At 35.6% G+C, this 24,081-nt stretch overlaps 1 protein-coding gene across 4 annotated transcripts in view; it reads left to right on the top strand.

The window, feature by feature from the left end:
* Window positions 1–24,081, top strand: part of CDK14 (cyclin dependent kinase 14) — a 567,382-nt gene that overhangs the window by 276,350 nt on the left and 266,951 nt on the right. For all 4 annotated transcript variants that reach the window (XM_082398489.1, XM_082398490.1, XM_082398492.1 and 1 more), the window contains 2 exons: window positions 241–303; window positions 15,411–15,534. In XM_082398489.1, coding sequence (XP_082254615.1) covers window positions 241–303; window positions 15,411–15,534 — 187 coding nt within the window. The remainder of the gene's footprint in view (window positions 1–240; window positions 304–15,410; window positions 15,535–24,081) is intronic.

The following is a 24,081-nucleotide window of genomic DNA, read 5'->3' as shown; positions in this document are numbered from 1 at the left end:
GAATTCCTTCTAATACACAGATATGTTTAATGTAAGACAGAGCCTAGAGGTAAAGATAATGATTCGATTGTGGTTAAAACAGGGGGCGGAGGAGCATGCAACTGCATACACTACAAAATCCACCCACTTGTCTTATATTTGCTTTGTTCAGAAAGTAATGATGACTTTGAAGTAAAAAAATATTGATTCATTGTGTTATAGCCAGAGGGATGTTAATACATTTTCCCCTTTTTCTTCTAGCATACTGATTTATGTCAGTACATGGACAAGCACCCTGGGGGGCTGCATCCAGATAATGTGAAGGTAGGAAAAGATCTTTTTAAGTCAAGGGTTAGCATTCTTCATGTGCATTTTTTGAGCGAAAATCTAATCTCTCTACTATAACTTAAAAAAATTGTGTAAACAGAAGTAATATTGAAGTGAACCATAGTCATTGCTATGCTTTGACATTGGAAGCCATGCTTTGACATTAAATATTTTCACTGGGGTATTATTATTTAGACCTTATCCTGCTTTTTCTTCATGGAGAAACATTTGCCAATAATGAGTAAAATCCACTGGAATCCTGTCGTAACACTGTTTTCAGTAGAGGGGAATCTCCAGTAGCTCTAGCTTGGAGCTCCATACTGCAGTACCAATTGGTTTCAAGATAAAGTATTATTATGATCCAGAACAGTGTTATGGTGAGTTCATGGTGCATATTTTTCACTTGTTTGTACAGATAAAAATGGTTTTTCCTACTGCTTTTTTTCATTTCTTTTACCGGAAATTGGATTACTGTGTATAAAAAGGACTAAGTTTTTCTAAGATTTGACCTAGCAACCATCTTGGGAAATTGTCCAAAAATTTCAAGCTTAAAACAAGAGATTCTGTCTTGGCATATGTTAGGGAGTTAGAAGATACCAAAGTTTATCTGAAGGCTAAACTTATAAATGTATTTGAAGTAAAATTATTTGTCTCCATTTCGTCCCATTCATTATCTGCACCTTTCTTGCAATGTGGCATATTTTTTCTTCTGTACTTTTCCCTTTGCTAGGAGAGATATATTTGCACGTATGGTGTTACGTGTGTTTATTTCTTTTTGCTTTATAAAAATAATATATATATTTTGTATAAGTTTTTTTTCCTCTTAGAATATGTCATAGATATCCTTTAAAATCAATACATGACTATGTAGTTCAGTCTTTCTAATAACTGCATATTATTCCATAGTATGAATAAACCGTAATTTGCAACTGTTCTTTTATTCATGGATCTTGAGGTTGTTTCCAAAATGTTCCTATTAAAAATGATTCTAGAGTAGATATTAGTATAAAACCTTTATATTCATTTCTTTTGAATATCTAGTTAATGGGTTTTCTCTATTAATTAGAGACGTGATGTCAGTTTTAATGAATTTAACTGGAACCTTTGCCCACAAGGTTGTAAATTACAGAAGGACTGTTTTTCTCTACACTCCCTAGGATTGACTAACCAGTCATTTAGATTTTTGCCATTCTGATGAGTAAAAATGAAATATTTTTTATGTTGGCATTTTCTTGACTGCTAGTGACATTGAGCATCTTTTAATTCTCTTGACCATTTGTAATTCTGCTATTACAAGTTACCTGTTCTTATATATTGTTCATTTTTCTATTGGATTGGTTTTTTTCCTTAATGAATTATAGGTGCTTTTTAATATGAAATTAATAATGAGGGTTTTTATGGTGGTCATCTATGTTGTACAATTTTAAAATGTAGGAACTTGTAGGAAATCTGACAAAACATTGTTTTTAAAATAAATAATAGAGTCAATATGGTACTTACAGTATTTGTTGATATTTTCATATATCTCCTTTTTTGTTGTTGTGATTTTTTGTTCCGTTAGATTTCTTTTAAATTGTTTGACTATTCATTTTTCTTAAAAATCTGTATCCATTGACATAGGTAGTTTTTTAGTGGTTAGATTGGGCAAGAAATTTTAACAGATGAAGAGATTTGTTTATTAATCTTGTTCATGTTCAAATTTAACTTTAAACATTAGTATTATAATTAATACATAATTCTTTTTTTAACATTAAAACATCTCAAATTGTCTCATTTATAGATTTAATGTTCTCTTCTTAGGGTTGATTGGGTTCACAATCAACAGTACAGTACATCCTTACTCCTGTTTCCCACTTTATTTTTATTTATTTATCTATTTTTTAAATTAAATATTTTGGAGTATAGTTGCTTTACAGTGTTGTGTTAGTTTCTACTGTACAGCAAAATAAATCAGCTATACATATATATATATATCCCCTTTTTTTGGATTTTCTTCCCATTTAGGTCACCACAGTGCATTAAGTAGAGTTCCCTGTGCTATACAGTGTGTTCTCATTAGTTGTCCATTTTATACATAGTATCAATAGTGCATATGTGTCAACCCCGATCTCTGAATTCCTTCCCCCCTCCCCGCCCCCGTTTCCCACTTTAGCCTGGGGAATCTGTAGAGAGCCCAGCTAGTGGAAGCCCAGGGCCTACCAGCCTCAGTGGAAATCAGAGGCTACTCTGAGCTAACTTTGATTTCCAGACTTTAAATTCAGTGACAGGATTAAGATTAAAGAGCTGACCTGAGCCTTTTCAAAGAACCATGGAATCACTGGATTTCCATTATCCTTGTTTGGTCTTTTCACCAGCACTGTGTGTCATTAGTTATGGGCAAGTTTGTTGGTGAAATAAAGAGAGGTCATTCCACAAAGCATTGCCAGTATCACTGGTGATTTTTGTAGCCTTTGTAAATTCTGCTTCATCCATTACATTTTATTTTTCCTTAATCTCTTAATGGTCATGGAAAGATTGAGCTTCTAGGTTACTGGTTTTCAGTTACTAGGCTGCACTCCTTGAAATTGTGTTTCAACAGCTGTTACCCAAGTTTTGCAAGCTTTTCTTTCACCCTATGATCATTCCTCATACTTAAAATACTTAGTGTTTGCTACCTATTTCAAGTTCAGGTTGTACTGGGGCATTAAACAAGGTTTATTACTGCAAGAGCTCGTACCTCCTAAGGTGTGGTGGAAACTTACTGGTGAATGAGATGTGCAGTTAGCATGAATAATGTCACAGAAATTAGATATGACGCCAACACTGAGTCTAGATATTAGTCATATGGAGCAGGAACTACTCTCACTCAGAAGTTGTTTGACATGGTTACAGATTGATACTCTACTACATTTTTGCCTCCAAAAGTGCATGTTGTGATTTACCTCTTTTTATACCTTTCTGAATAACTGAAAGGCAGCGATAGGTGTTGGTATATAAGTTTCCATTTCCCCATAGCTATTGACATCTTGGCTTTTTGAGGTTTTGCCAAAATGTACTGGATTGTCTCCGTGCTAGGAATATTTAAGGGTGCAAGAAACTTTGATCATCATCAAAGAGGTCTTCAAACTAGGCTCCACAGCAGAGTCATCTGTGAAACTTTAATATCTATATATATGAGAGACAGGGCCTGGACTGTGGTGCTTCAGAAAACAGGTATCAGACCCACGCCTCAAGGTAGAAAGTTGTAAGCGTCTTTGTGGAGAATCTGATCAGTCCAAGAGAACAGACCTAAAGAATCTAAGTGATTCTACAATGAAGACCCCAATTGACAAATAAGTAACTCAGAGGAAGCAAAGTTGCTTGCATTGATTAGACAGAGAAAGAAAGAAAGAAAACTTCAAAAAAATTATCGATAATATTCTCCAAGAGGTAAAAGAAAACAGTACATCTATAAAACACAATGCTATGTTATTTTTAAAAAGGAGAAATTAGTGAACATGAAGTAGCTTTGGAAATTCAAAATATGATGACAGAAATGAAAAATAACAGTAAAAATGGATGGAAGAAAAAGTTGGAGAAGTTTGCCAGAAAATAGAGCATAAAATACAAATCTGAAACATGAGAAAGAAGGTATCAAAAAATTTGGAGTCCAGTCCAGGGGATCAACCATCTGAATGACTGGAGAAAATAGAGAGGAGGGAGTCATTAAAGCAATAAACATTAAACTATACTTTTTCTAGATGTGAAGGATGTGAACTTCAAGATTAAGAGGGTCCATTAAATGCCCAGAACATTTAATGAAAATAGATGAACGATAACATTTATTATTGCAAAATTTCAGAACACTGATTTCAAAGAAAGATCCTACCGAAAGGAAACAGGTTTACTACTAAAGATCAAGAATTACAGTGGTGTTAAACTTCAACAGCAGCACTGGAATGGAGATGGAAGTGCGACAACAACTTGAAAATTCCAATGTAAAATTGTTTCCAATCTACAATTCTATACAAACTATCAGTGAAGTGTGAGAGTAGGATAATTATTTTCAGGTGTTCAAGGAGTCGAAAAGTTTGCATACCTTGCATCCTTTCTCAGGAAGCTACTTGAAGATGTACTGCGCTATAACTCAGGGAATAAACCAAAGCAGAAAAGAAAAGGAAACCAGGTAGTAGAGGCTACCACAAAAGAGAGATGGAGAGCCTCAAGACAATGATGAAAAGAATCCCAGGATAACAGCTGTGCATCGAGCTGAAAGGGTAACCGATCAGTCTGATTGGCGCAGGTCAGAAGTCTCCAGGAGAGATTTCTAAGAAGATGAAGGGGTTAGATAGAATACCAAATGTGTTTGAGCAGATTTACAAGATGGAAGAAGAATTTGGTGTTGAATTAGTGATAACCACAAAGAAAACTCAACAAAGGCAAGCAAACCAACCAACAAAAGGACTAGATAGTTACTAACACCAGGAAAAGCAATTATTGTGCAGGGGAAGAAAGTAGTCATATAAAACTTAATGGCTCAGCTGTAAATAACACTTACATGATTATAATACAGTACAATATTACGATCAATATGTAATATTCTAAAATGTAATATGTAATCAATATTACATATTGATGTAGTTAGAAAAACACTTCTTTAAGTGAATTCTGCTATAGCCAGGCTCATTCCAGGATTAGCATCCTAAAGCAGTCATCCATTTCAGCTGCCACATTTTATATAAAGATCAGAATCACTGAGATTAAGAACTTGTCAAAGAGCATTTTGATTCTTTGTCCAATGTTCTCTTCCTTACATTGCATGATTCATATATTAAATTACAGTAATTAGCTTGTTATTTCTGACTTTATATGTACTCATTCACATAGGTTTTTCATCATTTTCATGTTGAAGATAATAGTTATACCTTCTCTGAGGGTATGGGGAAGTTAAAAAATAGAATGCATCTTGTTAACGCCTGTGTTTTGGCATCTGAATTGTAGTGCATGAAAGCAAACAGCCCTCATTACCATGTTGGTTTCCATGGGAGGCCACTCAGCTAATCATGCACTGGCTTTTCTTCACAGTTTTGTCTGCTTAGAGACAGTGCACTCCTCCAGGGTTACATTTAGGATCTGCACTGCAGTTGAAATTATTCTCAAAGAAGTCTGACTATGACACCTTGACAGATGTCCCATGGGTATTTCTGTGTGATGGATTAACATTTTTTTCATGTGGTGATATTTATTGTCACTTAAATCGATGAATGCAAAATGAAGAACATAAGAATAATATTTACTAAGTTAACAACTGTTCATAATGCTGTGCTAGATGCTGATTAAAAAAAAAAAACACAACAGTTGAGCTAAAATAAGACCTTGTAATGGTTCTCTATAAATGTAAGGTGTGAAAACCAGGTGAGATAAGCAATTATCTTTAAAAGAGCATGTTCTTGTAATAACGCTGAAGCTCTGCATTTGGTTAAATAGTTCATAGATCATTAAAGGATAGGAATGTAATAAATACTGAATATTTATTGTGGTGAACAGAAGGAAAACATAGCGATCAAGTCCTTTTGCTTCTAAATTTGACAGTTTTGACTTTTGGTTTCATCACTATGCAGCATGACAGTATATGGAAATATTTTAAACATTTATCTTGGATTATAAAAATGTACGTGTCTTTGTTTAGATTTCATATATACTCGTTTATTTTGAAGAGGTGGGATGCCATGCATCTGAGAATTGAGGCGATTGTTCTTTACTGTGAATCAGGTAGACTTGCAAGCGTTACAAAGGTGATGTATCACTGAAGGATGAGGGGGAAGAAAAGAACAATTGAAAGAGTACATAACTCATGATTTCATAGTAAAGCGTAGGCTAGTCTATGGTAATTTTGTACTAAATCCCAGGAAAACATCTGTTAAAGTTTTATCTTTCGTGCTGTATATTCCTTGTAAGCACTGGAATAAACTCATAAGAAAAATTGTCAATGTTAACTAAATTGCTATAATCACTTTGCTACTTTAATTGCCTACAAAATGTGTCTGTTCTCAGTATGGCCTTCTGAAATAAATATTCACTATTAACTAATGGTCTGTATTTTATCAATTTTAGACAAATGGGTAATTTTAGCAGTTAATTACTTAGAGGACAATTTAAAACCTGAATCGAAAGCCTGAGGACATTGGCCTTGTTGTAAATATTTATGATGATTAAAGGTATAACAACCAATTGCTAGAACATGATAATTGGTATGTAGGAAACTGGTTAGAATTTTGGGCGGAAGGTAGTTCATTTTTCCCCCTTTACAAACCATTCACTATGAATTTTATTGGGTTTTGACTGTCATAGCTGAGTTGAAGGCAGACTTGTATTGAAGTTCTTCATTTTATAATTCTCAGTGATTTACAGATTGATCAGTTTTTTTTAAAAATGACCATAACAGTCTAAATTCCCTCTTTCATTCAGCTTTACATGTGTTCTTTAAAAAATGATAAGCATGAGAGACTGAAAATTAAGGTTCATTAAAGAAAAGAAAGATTAAGTGATGCTGTCTCCAGCTCATATCCAGAAATACAGGTGCTTGAATCTTATTACCATGATGACATTGGGTCTTCCTGTGTTTTTATGTAATTACCTTCATTGCCATGTCATCTTAATGACTTTTCTAGAAGATTTTTTTGTAAAAACATTTGCCTCTTTTTTTTAAAGAACTGTAATCCAAAATAACCAAAGTAATTCTGAATTATCTGCCTTGTTCTCTGAAGTATCTGAAATTCTTTGGACATAAAGCTGAGTTTTATTTTTTATCTCAATATCTATATTAATTAAAAAGATATGAGGATTATTATGGTTGAAAAATTGCTATTTTTCCAAGAACAAGCAGGTGTATAACAGTCAGAATAATGTTATGCCAAATTAAGACTGTCTCATACAGATGGCACTGAGAATTGATTCCTGAATGAGACTTTCTAATGTTGAGATAGAAAATCAGATAACACCTGATTTTCTCCATATTTTGCGTTAGAACTCTCATTTAGCTGGTAATGATTTCCTACTATGCATTACAGTGATTATTAGCCTTTCATTATTCTGTATTTTGGGAAATACAGTTATTTCATGGAGCCATTCAAGAGTGTTTTAAAAATTTGACACCTAGTCTCAGCACCTGTCCAGTTTTCTTCGGAGCCTTTTCATCCTATTTTTGTTATAACAAAATGATTTTCCATGTCTAGACAGTGAAGGATTAACAATAAAAGAAAGTGAAATTCATGTGTCTATTCATATTGTGTTGGATGTTCAGAGGGGGTCTGAGTAGTGAATTTCTGTTTAAGATGTGGGGCGTGCGTTCCGTTGTTTAGAACATGTCTTTTGTATGCTTGGCATCATCTGCTGATGTACTTGTTAATGATTTGAATCAGACAAAGGAATCAAGGCAGCTAACTGAACAGCCCACTCTTTCCTAGAGATGCTTTAAAACCCAGATTGAAAAGAAATCACCCCAAAGATTGATGAAATACAGATAGTCATTAGAAGTATGCCCTGTGATATTTTATTTGTTAGATGGAATTACCCAGCTTGGTGTGGCAGGGGCTGTGTTATCCAGTGGAAATAGGAAAGATACCCTCCTGGGTTTCAAGCTTCAAGCCATTCACCTTGCCTCTCTCCCGTTTAAGATGGATCTTGCACTCGACCCCTTTGTTTGCACGTTTTCCAAGACAAACATGAGGACCCAGGGGGGAAATTAGCTGAGTAACAGAGTATGTACACACTTCCAGGGATTTTTCTGAAAGTCCTAGACAAGTTCAGCCTTCCTGTGAGTAGCGAGTACATTTCATAGATATTTTCTCATTAATATATAAATTCCTGTTACTTGAGACCTCTCTAAGAAGATGCAGAGAGAGAGAGGTTTATTGATCATACCTATCAAACTCAGAGTCTTTACTGCATTCCATTTGAAACATATTTTTCTCTATTGTATAGCTTGCAGAAGTGATCTTTCTCTAAGACTCTTACACTCAAGATTCATCACCTTTGTCAGTTTTTCAGTCTGCATCTGTCTCCCTGAATTTTAAAAAAAGTTGCATTGGCCTTATCAACTGATATTAAGACAATTCATGTTGATAGTGTTTAAGGTGTTACTTTAGGCAGTAAAACCATTTCAAATTCTATTTATTCCTTTTCATTGTGTGTAAAAAGAATGGCCCTGTAGTTGGGGGAGTGTTGCATACATTCACAAATGAAGTTGAGCAAAAATCTGTATTTCATGCTATTTATTTTTGGTTCCAAAAAGTGCCTATCAGTAAGGTCAGTTGTATACTTAATATTATTATATTATTAGAATTCCTTGGAATAAGTGTTTCAGTTTCTCTATTGGAAAATTATGTTGGGCAACTATTAAAGCCAGTAGCTTAAATTTGATCATCTTGTTTCTACTCAGCTAAGGAATATTTCTAATACTAATTTTAGGCTGCTGACCAAGTTTATTAAATGGAAGTTTCTCATCCTCAGCCCTCCCCATTTTCTTCATCATACATACAAACCCTAATAACTTGGAAATCTACTTAGTATTAGTATACTAATATTAAGTATTATAATATATTATATATTATTATATAATATTACATATTATTATAATATATTAACATACTAAAGAAGCTAGTGTGCTTCTTTCAAGGAACATGGCAAAACACAGATCTGTCTTACAATCCCCATCTGACTCCTTGTAAGTATCCCAGTTCTGGTTCCCATGGCTCCAGTCAACTTGCTCACTGTGGGCATCTCAGTGACTAGAACAACACCTTGTTGATATCCACCATTGTATTGAGGCAGGAGGAGAGGGCGGAATGGGAGGCCAACTTAAGGATCACAGGAAGTGTGCAAGAGCTTTTTCCCAAGAGTTTGCCCAAGTATTTGAAACTCTTATTTTCTGAGTTATTCCCTTCCAGAAAGTTATCATCTTTAAGAATAGAATATTAATGTATAAATAACATAGAGAATGAAAATTAAATTTTTGTTACATTATTTAGAAATGATGGAACATGTTCCATATCTAAGACTTATGAGGGAGTAGAATGAAGAAGCAGAAAGTTAAATGAAAGAACTCAAAAAGGGCAAAGCGTGGCAAGACAAACTGTCCTTACTACTCAGATTTTCTAAGACCCAGATCTATCTGTAGTACAGGGCAAAAAAGGACATATCTATGACCTGATGACCTGGCATGAACGTTTGTGTCTTACACCATCCCAGTAGCACACTTAATACTGTCAAGTATGTCCAAAGTGACAAATAAATTATACCATAATGTTTTATTATCTGGGCTTTTATTTCTGTCTCCCATATATCTCCATATAACCTTCTTAGTATTCTTTTTAAAAAATTCAACACATAAAATTGCAATGATGTTGTGTAAAATATAAACTATTTGGGAATGTATTATGTACATTGTATTACAAATTATGATTTGATATTTGCATTAGGTATTTGCAAATTTGAAACTCAACTAAGTGGAATGAATCATCCTTTTGAAAGTTGAAGAAGACCTAGTATTGCAGTAAAATCATTATCTGATGCATATTTTAATGTATTTTCACATTCACTAGATATTTTGAGGACTCAAATTTTCTAATTATTTTTCATTTCTAGAAAGTTTGATGTGTGAGTAATTTAATGTTTGTGAATCCTGTGGATTTTTAAATGATATAGTGCTAAACATGGAGCATATTATTTGAAGCATGTATTAGCCATGTACAACTTTGGTTTATTTACCAATGTCACATTTTCTAGCCTTGGAGTCACACAATGTGTAACTACTTTACTCAAATAGTATACATAATTTTTGGGTAGCAGTATTTTAAATTGTGGGTGTCAGAGCAAGACAAAAATGGGAACTATCTCTACTGCCTCTACTACACTTGCTGTGGGCCCCTTTTCCCAATTCATTTAGTTTCTCTGAGCCCTTATTTCTCTATCTGTGAAATAAAGATAATAGTATCTGCCTAGCAGAAGTGTTGGAAGGATTAATTTACTAGTAAGTACTTAGTAAATGGCAGTTATTACAGCTGCTCAATTTGTAGAGTCCCTTCTATTTCTGTTATTCATAAAATGAAAGGATACAATTTTACAGCATGAATGAATATTAAGGAAATCTGAGACGATCAGTCATTTTTAAGAGGAAAAACCTAAGATACAAAGATTTAACCTTGGTCCCCAGGTGACAGAAAAGTAGCTTAACTAACTCTCTTTGTAAGAATTGCTGCTGTGCCATAAGGCATAGGGTGCATTGCTAATCACTCTAATAAGCCCTAAGAGACCCTGAACATCCCTTGAAGATAGTTGACCCAAACCGGGAAAATCTGCAAGATGTTCAATGTGCTTAGTCTCATACTAAATGGAACCACATTTATTAAATAATGCATGGATTTCAGACCATTCATGGAATGTAATGACTGTAAGCATTGAGACAAAGAGCATCGGATCACACATCTTTAGACTTTGACGGGGGTGGAGGGGTATAAAATTTGTTGCTCACTGCAAGTGCCAATAATTCTTTTGAGTAACAAATATATTAAGTCCAATGATGCGTGTGTGTGCTTTTTACCAACTTGCTCTAAATGTTTTGATAAAAAGCCTTATCTTGATATTCTTCACCTACTTAAAGTCTAAAGAGTTTCAGAAGGGAATAGAAAGAGTATTAAAGGATATTCCCAAGAAGTATATGCCATGGCCCTGAGAATATGAGCTGCTTTCTGAGGGGGATGGCAAGACAACGGGGCTATAGATAGATCTGCTGCCGGTAAAAGTGTCCCTGTTCATCGTATCATTGCTATTTAAGGCATTTTCCCATGGGGATTCTTATTGCAAAAAGTGAACATATTCGAACTAGAGTATAACTCTTCAGTGATCGTACTGTAGGATTTGAAGATATCTCCTTTTATAAAGTTGAATAGAATATCCTGAGGGGACAAGGTATTCTTAGGAAGACCTTATGGCTACTACAGTAGAAAAATAAGAAGATAGAAATGAAAATATGTTAGTTTATCAGCTTCAGGACATAAAGCTGTCTTCTGCCATGTTATTTATTTCTAAGAGGATTTTAAGTAGCAAAAATAGACATTCAAGAATCATATGCTCATTACATAATATGCTAATTGAGGCTTACAAACTTGGGTTCACTTAATCAGAGCACTTTGATTATATTGGGTGTATAACTGTATTCATCCATGCGTTTAGTAAGCATCAACCTCATTTAAGATAATGAGGTGTAGTGGAAAGTTCACAAGTGCTGTGTGATGGTTGGATGACTTTAAGTTTCTCGTGCTTTTAGAACTTTAGTTTTCTCATTTGTTTAAAAGAAAAGGAAAAATACAGGATCATAAAATATATGTAAAATTACTTAGAACAGCCTTTAAATGAGTGTAAGCCTTCAATTAGTATTACTCTCCCTTTTTTTTCAGTACCTGAGATTGCATTGATGTTCACCAAGTTTTATTAGCGAGTAGCAAAGCTGATTTTTACTCTTTCTCTGCATGTGACCCCCTCTTTGGTGGTCCTTCTTGTTTTCACAGTACCCTCTGGTTTTCACAGAGATCAAATATAGCTTGTTATGTGGTGATTTATACAACAACCAAGTGAAGTGGCTTTCTTAAAAATTTACATGGGCAAGTTAGATACTTGCCTGTTTGCCTAAAGGAAGAAATGCCCAAGACTTGCCTTTCTCAAAACACTCCCAAAGAATATTCCATGGGACATTCTATTAAACTCAGTGCTAATTCCTTGTGGCCTTCCCACCCCTAGCTAGCGGTACATTTTCTGTTAAACACATTAAAATGTTATTTCTAAAACACCAAGTTTACTAATGGTTTCAGTGAAGTATACTGTTGTCCCCTTGCCACCATTACTATTATGATGGTGCATTGATAATTATACTGTTTCATATATTGTCTTCTTTTCATTTATTTAAATTTTTCTTCTTAATTTGTCTTCTTAGTGATCTGCTTGCTTGATCTCCTCAATTTTTTCCCTCAGAACAGCAAGAGGTTTGTCATATAATACATCACTTCATCTTGTGCATCTAGTGAATGCTTGTTTTCCTATTAAAATTTTATGTGTAATGAATTCTGTTTTCAGAGTGACAAGTTTCCTCCCTCCTCTGTGCCTTCAGTACACTCAGTTCGCGTTGCTGTCACAGCGCAGACCTCTTTAAGTGGTAGTTATCTGTTTATGTGTCTCTCATACCCAGTGGGCTGTGAGTTCCTCGAGTCCGGGACTACATCTTATATCCTGTTCATCTTTGCATCCCTCTTACGTGACAGCACCTGGCACATGGTTGGCACTTAGTTAATCCTGAATGAATTTATTCTATGGGGATTTGTTCTGACTTTGTGCATTGATCAAAGATCTAAAAATTTGTTTGGGGCTCTAACTTAATGTTTGGGGCTCTACTTGTCTTGTTTGGGGCTTAGTTTATCATGTTTACAACTGTAGTTGGAGTGTGTGGTTGCATCCTTTCCTATCACTGATTTTCTTAATCCCCTTTAATACGCTACCCTATTGAATAGCTTCTGGATTAGCATGAGGATTATATATTTTCACTAATTGGTAAAGGTATTAAAAGAAGAGCCCTTTGGGACTGCTTGATCTATCCACTTCTACCCTTAGCTTCTAGAGACTCCCATTCCAGGCGTCTGTTATTTCTGGATCTGCTTCATCCAGCTGTGTCTAAATTCTGTTCAGTCATCACATTACTGGTATATGAGTGTCAGCTGTGCACCCAGGTTAGGAAGGTGGTTAAGGCACACAGTCTGTGGGAGATAGGGTAATACCATAACTGCGATAGACAGATAGATGTAGCGGCTGCCCCAGGAGCACAGAGGAGGAACCCCTCACACAGACCTGTAGGGAGAGGGAAAGCCTGGGGTCAGGAAAGCCTCCAGGGAGGAGTGGTTTTTGAGGAGAGACCTAAGAAATACATGGAGATTAGCAGGCAAAGGTGAGACAGGGCTCTTCTGTCAGAGAAGAGGTAAGAACAAAGGTCAAGGGCTGAAGAGCAGTATGCTGTGTGTAGGGGGGTGCGTGAGACTGCTTGGAGTCAGGGAATGTAGAGAGATGATGCCTGGGCACCCAGCGGGAATCAGGGCTCAGCTCAGCAGCCTCGAAGGCCGTGCTGTTAGATGCCCAGACTTTACCCTGTTAGTTGGAGGAAGCAGCTTCTCTATCAACACTCCCTACTTGTGTTCTGGCCAAGATTCCTACAGTAGAGTGGTTAAGGGCATGGAGTCAAACTTGTTGGGTTTTGAGTCCTGTCTCTGCCACTTAAACTGATCCCAGTTTCCTCATCACTAATACAGATTTAATAGTGGTACCTTCACCACTAAAATTATTACAGAGATCAAATGAGTTCATATTCTATGATGCATAGAACGGCAGCTGGCACTTTGTGTCATTGCTTGTTCAACTAAAATGTGTTGCTGTGGTTAAATAGATAATCGCAGTCTGGTAAGTCTCTGCTAGCACCTTGCAGAATGCAGACTTTCTTTTCAAAATCAGTTTATTTTTGAAATTAAGTTTGTTATGTGGTCTGCCTTTGTGATTGATTGATTGATTGATGAAAAGCTTTTGAAAACACAAAGCAGCTTTATTTGCTCATCCTTTCTCCCTGCTAAACTGAAGGGATGTGGATTTTCTTAGAAATTGTAAGCTTTCCGCTTCAGGATGCAGGGGGTATTAGAAGTGAGGAACGAGGCTGGAAGCTGCTGGTGATGGTGTTAAGTCTTTCCATCTGCTACACAGGAAGGATTGAAAGGAGGAGTCCAGGAGACGTTTGCTTCCCGAGGTTCTTGAGCCAGTAATTTAATCCAGGCTAACACAGAACAGCTTTTTAGTTTCTGGTACTCAGATTCTGGAAATAATGATCCTAGGCCTTCACTGCTCCACAGCATATTATCACATACAGAGATTTTGAAATGAATTCATCTACTGTTATTTCAAGGTATCCACCCTCTAAAAAATTTACTTGGCTTTCAGAGCCCCTAGTTAGTTGGAAAATATTCCAGAAATGCTAGCTTCCAGGGCCCTCAAGGAGTTGCCAGTCTTCTCCATTTGAAGATCCTGGAATCCTTATACTGCCCACACTTGGCATCTAATTCATTTAAAATTTCCCTGAAACTGCATTTTGTTACCAGCTGATTACACAGACTACGGTATTGATGGCACTTAAAACCTTTTGTTTTTATTTTTGTTTTGGGAGATTGATTTTTAAAAACTGTCAATTAGGATTATTTTGGCAAGTAAATTGTTTAAAGATAGTCTCTTTTTTATAGACATTTTTATAAATATTGGAAAGCCTAGTGAATCACATTTTTTGTTATCAAAATTGGAAACATTTGATAGGATCCAATATGAAACTAAACAGGGAAGGCCATCAGTCACTTCTTAAAATTATTTCTTATAAAACCATTGCTCTTGAATTCTTGATTTCTCTGTTTTCTGTGTTTCCTTTCCCTTTAGGACGGGTCTGTTCTGTAATTAGTGAAGGTACATGTCTGTCTTTAGGCAACAGCCTAATCTCTATGGCCATATGTGCAAAAGCAGTATAATTACAATCCAGTAATAATTGGACCATGTGACTGTTTTTGTTTTAATTACTTGAAATCATCTTATCTTTCCATTCCTTAAAGCATGTTAATGGGTGAATCCTTGGGTACCATGTTTATGTCATTTCTATGGAATTAAATACATGCACATTTACATAAACTTAGTAAAAAATTCTGCTTCTTTTTATAATGTTCTGGATAGATTTTTTTCTCTGTCTCAAGCATCAATTTAGACCTGAAGAAATAAAATATTATTTAAAAAATGATTCTTTACATTGTGCTTAATTTATAGAACACAGATTGGATTATAGATCTTTCTGGCTGAGGAGGTATCACTCTGGGTTGACATAATAGGTTGTTAGAAATTTTCAGATTTACTTCTTAATGAATTCGGAATTTCCATACCCTTATGCAAATTCTGGTTAAATAGTTTGGTAGGAAATTTAGTGATGGGTACCCATTCTCACTAAACACAAGTACTTGGCAGACTGTATGTAGAAACTGGCATTTGTCTGTGTTCAGATTTTAACTTTTGTCTCCCTATTTTTTCAGTTGTTTTTATTTCAGTTGCTGCGAGGGCTGTCTTACATCCACCAGCGTTATATTTTGCACAGAGACCTGAAACCACAGAACCTTCTGATCAGTGACACGGGGGAGTTAAAGCTGGCAGATTTCGGTAGGAAAGCAGTTAATTACCAGTCTATTTTGTCACACTGTGAGAATGCCAGGCAGATGGTGGCACTGCATTTGTTTAGGTGCACTTCTTCTATCTTTCCAGATCCTGGTAACATTTTTTCAGGAGTGAAAAAAAAATTTTTTTTATGATCAACATCATGCTTGGTAGATTTTTTAAAAATCCACATTGCTTGTTAAAGCCTTAAATAATCATAAGCACAAATCAGATCTCATATATTTCCAAAGGAAAAGTCAGTAAAATTTTGAATATAAAATACATTGAAAGAAATCTATTTTTTCCATTTTCTATTATGAAAATGTCAAGCACATTCAAAAGTAGAAGGATACGATAAGGAGCCCCATTACCCATCACCCGGCTACAACAACTACCAATATATTGTCAAACTTGAGGAAACCTGGATTTAAACCTTGGGACTGTTTCAGAGCGTCACAAAATATATTCAGTAGTGTATGTTGTCCTGAGATTTTAATAATTTAAAAATCTAGGGGCAGTGTTAACCTTTCTGAAAGTGACTATTCTCTCAAAAATTCTCAATAACTTTATAAAAGTAGACACTGACGCTGATTTAAAAGTTGAGGTCCTGGCCTGGATCCATTACAAGTCATCCCTTCCTTGAAGGTTTTAAGGTTGGCCTCTTCCAGCTTAGAAGCTTTCATCCAACACTGACTTAGGCACCCAAAGAGGAGCAGAACTGTTGTGTCATCCTTGCTGGCTCCCCTCACTTCATCACGTCTGATGTGTCTGCACTGCCCTGACTCTCTGTCACACAAGAGTGTGCCAAGTCAATTCCCAACACCAGGAATGCTGATGGCAGCATGATGTGTTGACATTGCATTGCCTCAATTATTTTTGAATACATATTCTGATTAGAAGTTTGTTCCATTAAGAATGGAATGGAAATATTACCCTTGGGACACAAAGACGCCTGAGGTTGAGATATGGGCTTTTAACGAAATATGATTATCTTTTCCCACCCCACCCCCCGAGAAATAAAAGAGAGCAGGAAATGTTTATTTCTTATTTCAAGGTTAGTAGACTGTTCAGTACCTTTGGAATGACTCTACTCTTGGGTTTTGTATATTCTTTTCTTCTAAAATTGAAATGAAACAAAAGTTAGCATGATTGGTGATATATTGCAAAACTTTGTTTTCATCTTATTTGTGTGTGTGTATATGTTGTTTGCTGTCAGGTTTTAGCATCAGAATACTACTAGGTGGCTAGATGTAAAGTCTTTCTATTACAGTGTAGAAAATAATGGGAGAGTAGGTGAGTGGAGGAGAGAAGATTTGCAGTTCCTCAAATTCAAGGCTGTTGGGTTTGCTGTGAACATATTTTGTAGTTTGTCAGTATTAGTACTAAATTAGTAAGAATTTATAATGATTTTTTTCTGGTATGTTACTATACTATAAGGTATATGTTGGAATAAATTATTGTATTGAACATTTAATTTTGCTGGTTTTCTTGTATATTTATAGAATACATTTTTACAAAGTTTATTTTGTCTGTATAACCAAGGGAATAATAGAATTGTATCTAAGTGCTTACTGGGGGATTATTTTTTAATTTTACGATGACATTTTTATTATAATAGGTAAGTTCACCTTAAAAGATTCTTATGGATCTTTAAAACTGACATTTTGCAATAGATTCAGAGATAAATTCAAGTGTAATTTTAAACAACTTAGGAAGTTTTTTTTAGAAAATTAGAAAATTTAGAAAGTATGACCAACTCAGAAATAACAAATGTTAACATTTTTGTTGTATATTTTCCCAGTGTCTTTCTCCTCCTTCTCCCTCTCTTTTCTTGCTTCTTCCACCAATTATATAGTCCTCAAAAATAAGAGAAACATTGTTTTGTAAGCAGTTTTCACATAAGAATATATCATGGACATTTTCTCATGTTATTCAATATGAAAAAATCATTTGTAACAGCATAGATTTTTCCTTTAATGTCCAAGACCTAGTCTTTTTATTCAGTCCCTCATCAGTGAACATTTTGGTTCTTTCTAATTGTTCATGATTATGCACAGTCCTGTATTGAATGTTCCATATATGCTGCAATTACAGCGTTGTGTGTTTTAAAGCATTTGATTCTTTGGACCAGACTGCGCTGCACAAAGGTTGTACCTCAGTGTCATAGACTGAATCTTCTTGCCTGGAATACAGACTTGGCATGCATCCTGTGCACGAAGTGTAATGAGGGAGGCTCATTCACCAACTGACAATTTCTCCCAATTGTGCATCATTTTTGTCTTTTAATTTAAGACATGCGATTAACTGTGATTTACTGCGGTCGGGCACGTGTTTGTGTCTGAGATGAAGGAAACACAGTCTGAGATGGAGGAGCTAGACAGTCAAAATGGGACGGTTCCAGACAGCAGAACAATTAGAAACACTAGGTCTTAATTCAGAGTTTGATGTGTAAAGAGCTTTAGCAGCAGTTCCTTTGTCCTACCTATATCTCTTATGTGAAAAATATCATAAAATTTTGATTAAAAGATACAAATGAAATCTGTATGAGCATAATTCCTGTATCATAAATGCTACTGTTTTTATTAGAGGAAAATATATGGGGGGAGGGAGAAACTCAAAACTTATGGAGTTTATTCTATGTGCCAGCCGCTTAGAAATTCTTGTTTCATTGTCTCTTAAACCTAGTAACGTGTAGTAACCTATACTTCTGAGAGAGACATGATATTCAGAGAGGGTTAGAAATTCTCACAGGCTTGATTATATGAGGGTAGCTGCTCACAAAACTGGAATTCAGATGCTTGATCCACATCCTTCAATTTCAGGTGGCCCAGGATCTTTATATTTATATACATAGATATTTTACCTTACAGACCTGCCTAATCTTCCAGTAAATTATTGTTCTTTATATATATTTATATATTAATAATTATAGGAAATTATTAACCATTCTATGTATTTTATACATACGACAAATATGACACTCATGCTACAAAAATAGATTGCACTAATACCAAAAAAATGCATCACATAATTTAAAGAACATTTTGTCATTTGACTAATTCAATAGTAATGAGTGATTTCAGCCTTAGTCCTTTGGAGATTTTACCTGCTGGACAAGGTAAACCAGATGATCATGTATCCGTAGACCCATTCATGTCTAAACGGAATGCAGTTCTGAATTCCAGGTGGTCAAAATGCTGTACTATTTTTTTTTCCTTGTAAACAAAATCATATTTAAGCACTTACCTGAGACTTGTTTTCTGTATGCATTTAAAAATAAGTAAATTACACATGATTTAGAATCACTATGGCTTTCCTAATGCAGAAGTTTGTCCCACCTGTGTATAATAAGATAATAAAATTGTGTAGCGTTCAGGCTCATTTCTTTTTTTTTTTTTAATTTACTTATTTATTTTATTTATTTATTTTTGGCTGCGGTGGGTCTTTTTTGCTGCACGCAGGCTTTCTCTAGTTGCGGCGAGCGGAGGCTACTCTTCGTTGCGGTGCGCGATCTTCTCATTGCGGTGGCCTCTTCCGTTGCTGAGCACGGGCTCTAGGCACGCGGGCTTCCGTAGTTGTGGCTTGCGGGCTCTAGAGCGCAGGCTCAGTAGCCTTGGCGCACGCGCCTAGTTGCTCCGCGGCATGTGGGATCCTCCCGGACCAGGGCTCGAACCCGTGTCCCCTGCATTGGCAGGCGGATTCCTAACCACTACGCGGCCAGGGAAGCCCCAGACTCATTTCTAAAAAAGGGTTCGTGTTTACATTATTTTTGGGAAAAAATATTTCAAATCCCTTATCCAGCCTATGTCTTCACTACCTTGCTCCTCCTTGCCTACTGTAGTACAACCAAACGCCAAACGTGTTCCCACATCAGAGCCTCTTACTTACCCTTTCCCTTTGCCTGGAATACTGTTCCTTCTGCTTCTCACGTGGCTGCCTCTTTCTCATCACACAGATCATAGATCATATGTTACCTGTTCAAAAAGGCCACCTTTCCAAAAATAGAATTTTACCACTATGATCACCCAGTTCAACTTCTTCAATAGCACTTATGGTGCGCTGAAATTATTTTGTCATTTGTTTATCGGTTAAGTTTTTGCTTCTGCTACTTGATTGTAAATTCCATGAGGGCAGGGACATGGCCTGTCTCGCTCACTCACTCACTCACTCACTCACTTATTTATTTATTTATTTATTTATTTGGCTGTGCTGGGTCTTAGTTGTGGCATGCGGGATCTTCATTGCAGCATGCGGGATCTTTAGTTGCGGCATGCATGGGGGATCTATTTCCCTGACCAGGGATAGAACCCAGGCCCTCTGCATTGGGAGTGCAGAGTCTCAGCCACTGGGCCACCAGGGAAGTCCTGTCTTGCTCACTCTTGTCTGTGCTATGTTTAGATCATAGGAGATGCTCAGTAAATATTGGTTGAATGAAGAAACAATATGCATAACAAAATTGAGTATTGGTGTAAAGACTAAGACCCACTAATTTACTAATTACTAATTACTAGTGAATTTACTAATTTCTGCTTGATTCGCTTTAGCAAACTAGCACTTTACAAATTAATTTTCTCTTCATCAGTGCTGTTCTGGCTGGGCACAGTCAAGAGTGCAGATGGAATTAGATGACTTCAGATGGTGTTGGAGCCTCAGGATTGCTTTGAGGCTCTTATACATTGGTTCTACATATCTAACTGGTATTATATTTATAGCCTCAGGCTGCAGAAATAAATATCACTGAGTGAATGTAGACATGTAGAAAAGATGTATAAGATTTGAAGTTCCTACTCTGCAGACCTTAAATGATTGTCTGGTTGTACTATTGTTGAAATCAAAGTGTGTTGAGCCTTGAATTAGGAGACCTGGCACTGTCTATAACTAGCTTATGACTTTCAGGAAGTCATTTATCCCCTCTGAGCTTACACTCCTCAACTAAAAAATAAGTGCATTGAACAGATACTTTCTAAGATTCTTCTCAGAGTTGGTTTTTTATGTTGTACATTTCTGAAATTATTAACTTATTTTCTAATGATCAGATATTCACTGTTGGATAAAAATCAGTCAATTGAATCCATAATCAAGGCTATACCATTCCTTCCTATGGTCTAATTTTTTTATTCTGGCTTCTGGAAATTCAAGTAGATGAAAGCCACACTTTTATGATATGTGTTGAGATCACACTAAAAGAAAATTATCGTAGTGTGACAAGTAAATGTATAAATAAGCTCACCAAGAAGTTAATGTTCATTTGCAGCATGATAGTATGAAAACTTAAAGGTATTTTTCCATGTAAATGAAATGAAAACAAAATAGATGAGTCTGTAGAATTGCAGCTTTCTGCAATGCTTGCAAGATGATGATGATTGTGTCACCCACATTTTCCAGCCATTCTTCTGCTATTTTTAGGGGTCAGGGCCTTGCTATATGGAAAGACAGCTGGGTTAAATTTGCCCCTGAAAAAAAAAGAGACAGTGCAAACTCTGTAATATAAGCATTTAAGGTCTTGGCTTATTTTACTGGCTTTCCTAATGTAGGAACCAAGTTAAACAGCTCTGTGGTTTTAATCAAGTAAAATTACACAGGTCTCTTTCCCACCAGAGGTCTAAAATGTTACCTTACTAATGTTGGTAGTTTCCTCCTCCAGGCTGTTCCTTGTCTTAATTTGAAAAAGGAAATTATTGTAACTCACATTTTAGATTAATTTGCAGAACACACCAGAGATGTAACTCTGCAGAGGCCATGGTGAGTGCAGGGTTTGTTTGTAATGTGTCTCTCAGAATTCATGTAGGGAATAGTAGAAAACAGAAAGAAATCAACTGCTTTCAGATGGAGAGTAGAGTCTGTCTGTGTGATAAATATAAAGTCTCTGAATAAAAGCCTATTAGTCCCCAAATTACAAACCTTTAACTATTTTTTATCGTTGGCCTATAAAATTCACCATTGCAGCCATAGTTATAAATTCAAGGTTAGATATAACTAACCATGCTTTGACCGGTAGGATCCAATTTTACTGTATCTTTGGTTTAGAATATAATTTCTATTAGCAAAAATATCTGTATTGTCTAATGTGAGGTATCAATCTACTTTTAGAAAGGTCCTTTGAAGTTTAACATAAGCAGTTTTAATGCAAAGTTTAGGCAGTTGCTTTCAGGAAGATCTGAAAACTAACGAATATTTTTATAATAATTTGTGCTACAATAGAAACCAAAGAAAGGGCTGTTTTTCTACCTAATTTTTCTGGGCTTCATTAAAACTCCAAATCAAAATGTACATGTCTTAAAAGGTATCAAATACATTATCAACATTCCATGTTAGAAATAATTTAATTAACATGTGAATTAAGGTTAATCCCCATGACTCATTATTTTAAAGATGTGGTAACCCTTTTGAAAAGGAGTGTTGATACTTCAAATTGTCTTCTCTAGGATCATGAAATATCACTTAGCATCATTATTTAAATCTTGTTTAATATCCCCACTCATCCATTCAGAAGTTTTCTTGGATTCAAAAGGGATGATGATGACATTTCATTATATTGTTCTTTCTGTTTTGTGTTATCATAATGTAACTTTTCCCAGATATGTTAACATACCTGTTTTTTTTCTCCTTTTAAATGGACTTTATTTTTTAAAAATTTATTTTATTGAAGTAGAGTTGATTTACAATGTTGTGTTAATTTCTACTGTACACAAAGTGATTCAGTTATACATATATATACATTCTGTTTCATTTTCTTTTCCATTATGGTTTAAAACAGGATATTGAATATAGTTCCCTGTGCTTTACAGTAGGACCTTGTTTATCCATTCTATATATAACAGTTTGAATCTGCTAATTCCAAACTCCCAATCCATCCCTCCCCCACCCTCCCTCCCCCTTGGCAACCACAAGTCTGTTCTCTATGTCTGTGAGTCTATTTTTGTTTTGTAGATAAGTTCATTTGTGTCATATTTTAGATTTCACATGTAAGTGATATCATATGATATTTGTCTTTCTCTTTGTGATTTACTTCACTTAGTATAATAATCTCTAGTTGCATCCATGTTGCTGCAAATGGCATTATTTTATTCTTTTTATGGCTGAGTAGTATTCCATTGTATATATGTGCCACATCTTCTTTATCCATTCATCTGTCGATGAACACTTAGGTTGCTTCCATGCCCTCGCTATGTACACAGAGCTGCAATGAACATTGTGGTACATGACTATTTTCGAATTATGGTTTTCTCAGGGCATATGCCCAGTAGTGGGATTCCTGGGTCGTATGGTAGTTCTATTTTTAGTTTTTTAAGGAACCTCCATACTGTTCTCCATAGTGGCTGTATCAATTTACATTCCCACCAACAGTGCAAGAGGGTTCCCTTTTCTCCACACCCTCTCCAGCATTTATTGCTTGTAGATTTTTTGATGATGGCCATTCTGACTGGTGTGAGGTGATACCTCACTGTAGTTTTGATTTGCATTTCTCTAATGATTAGTGATGTTGAGCATCCTTTCATGTGTTTGTTGGCCATCTGTATGTCTTCTTTGGAGAAATGTCTATTTAGGTCTTCTGCCCATTTTTAGATTGGGTTGTTTGTTTTTTTGATATTGAGCTGCATAAGCTGCTTATAAATTTTGGCGATTAATCCTTTGTCACTTGCTTCATTTACAAATATTTTATCCCGTTCTGAGGGTTGTCTTTTTGTCTTGTTTATGGTTTCCTTCGCTGTGCAAAAGCTTTTAAGTTTCATTAGGTCCCATTTGTTTATTTTTGTTTTTATTTCCATTTCTCTAGGAGGTGGGTCAAAAAGGATCTTGCTGTGATTTATGTCATAGAGTGTTCTGCCTATGTTTTCCTCTAAGAGTTTTAGAGTGTCTGGCCTTACATTTAGGTCTCTAATCCATTTTGAGTTTATTTTTGTGTATGGTGTTAGGGAGTGTTCTAATTTCATTCTTTTACATGCAACTGTCCAGTTTTCCCAGCACCACTTATTGAAGAGGCTGTCTTTTCTCCATTGTATATTCTTGCCTCCTTTATCAAAAACAAGGTGACCACAGGTGTGTGGGTTTATCTCTGGGCTTTCTATCCTGTTCCATTGATCTATATTTCTGTTTTTGTGCCAGTACCATACTGTCTTGATTACTGTAGCTTTGTAGTATAGTCTGAAATCAGGGAGTCTGATTCCTCCAACTCCATTTCTCTTTCTCAAGATTGCTTTGGCTATTCGGGGTCTTTCGAGTTTCCATACAAACTGTGCAATTTTTTCCCCCTATTTCTGTGAAAAATGCTATTGGTAGTTTGATAGGGATTGCATTGAATCTGTACATTGCTTTGGGTAGTATAGTCATTTTCACAATGTTGATTCTTCCAGTCCAAGAGCGTGGTGTATCTCTCCGTCTGTTTCTATCATCTTTAATTTCTTTATCAGTGTCTTACAATTTTCTGCATACAGGTCTTTTGTCTCCTTAGGTAGGTTTATTCCTAGGTATTTTATTCATTTTGTTGCAGTGGTAAATGGGAGTGTTTCCTTAATTTCTCTTTCAGATTTTTCATCATTAGTGTATAGGAAT

This window comes from Balaenoptera borealis (genome assembly GCF_965194805.1).
Source record: "Balaenoptera borealis genome assembly, chromosome: 7".
In the NCBI taxonomy this organism is placed as follows: domain Eukaryota; kingdom Metazoa; phylum Chordata; class Mammalia; order Artiodactyla; family Balaenopteridae; genus Balaenoptera; species Balaenoptera borealis.
This window is presented reverse-complemented; position numbering and strand designations above follow the sequence as displayed.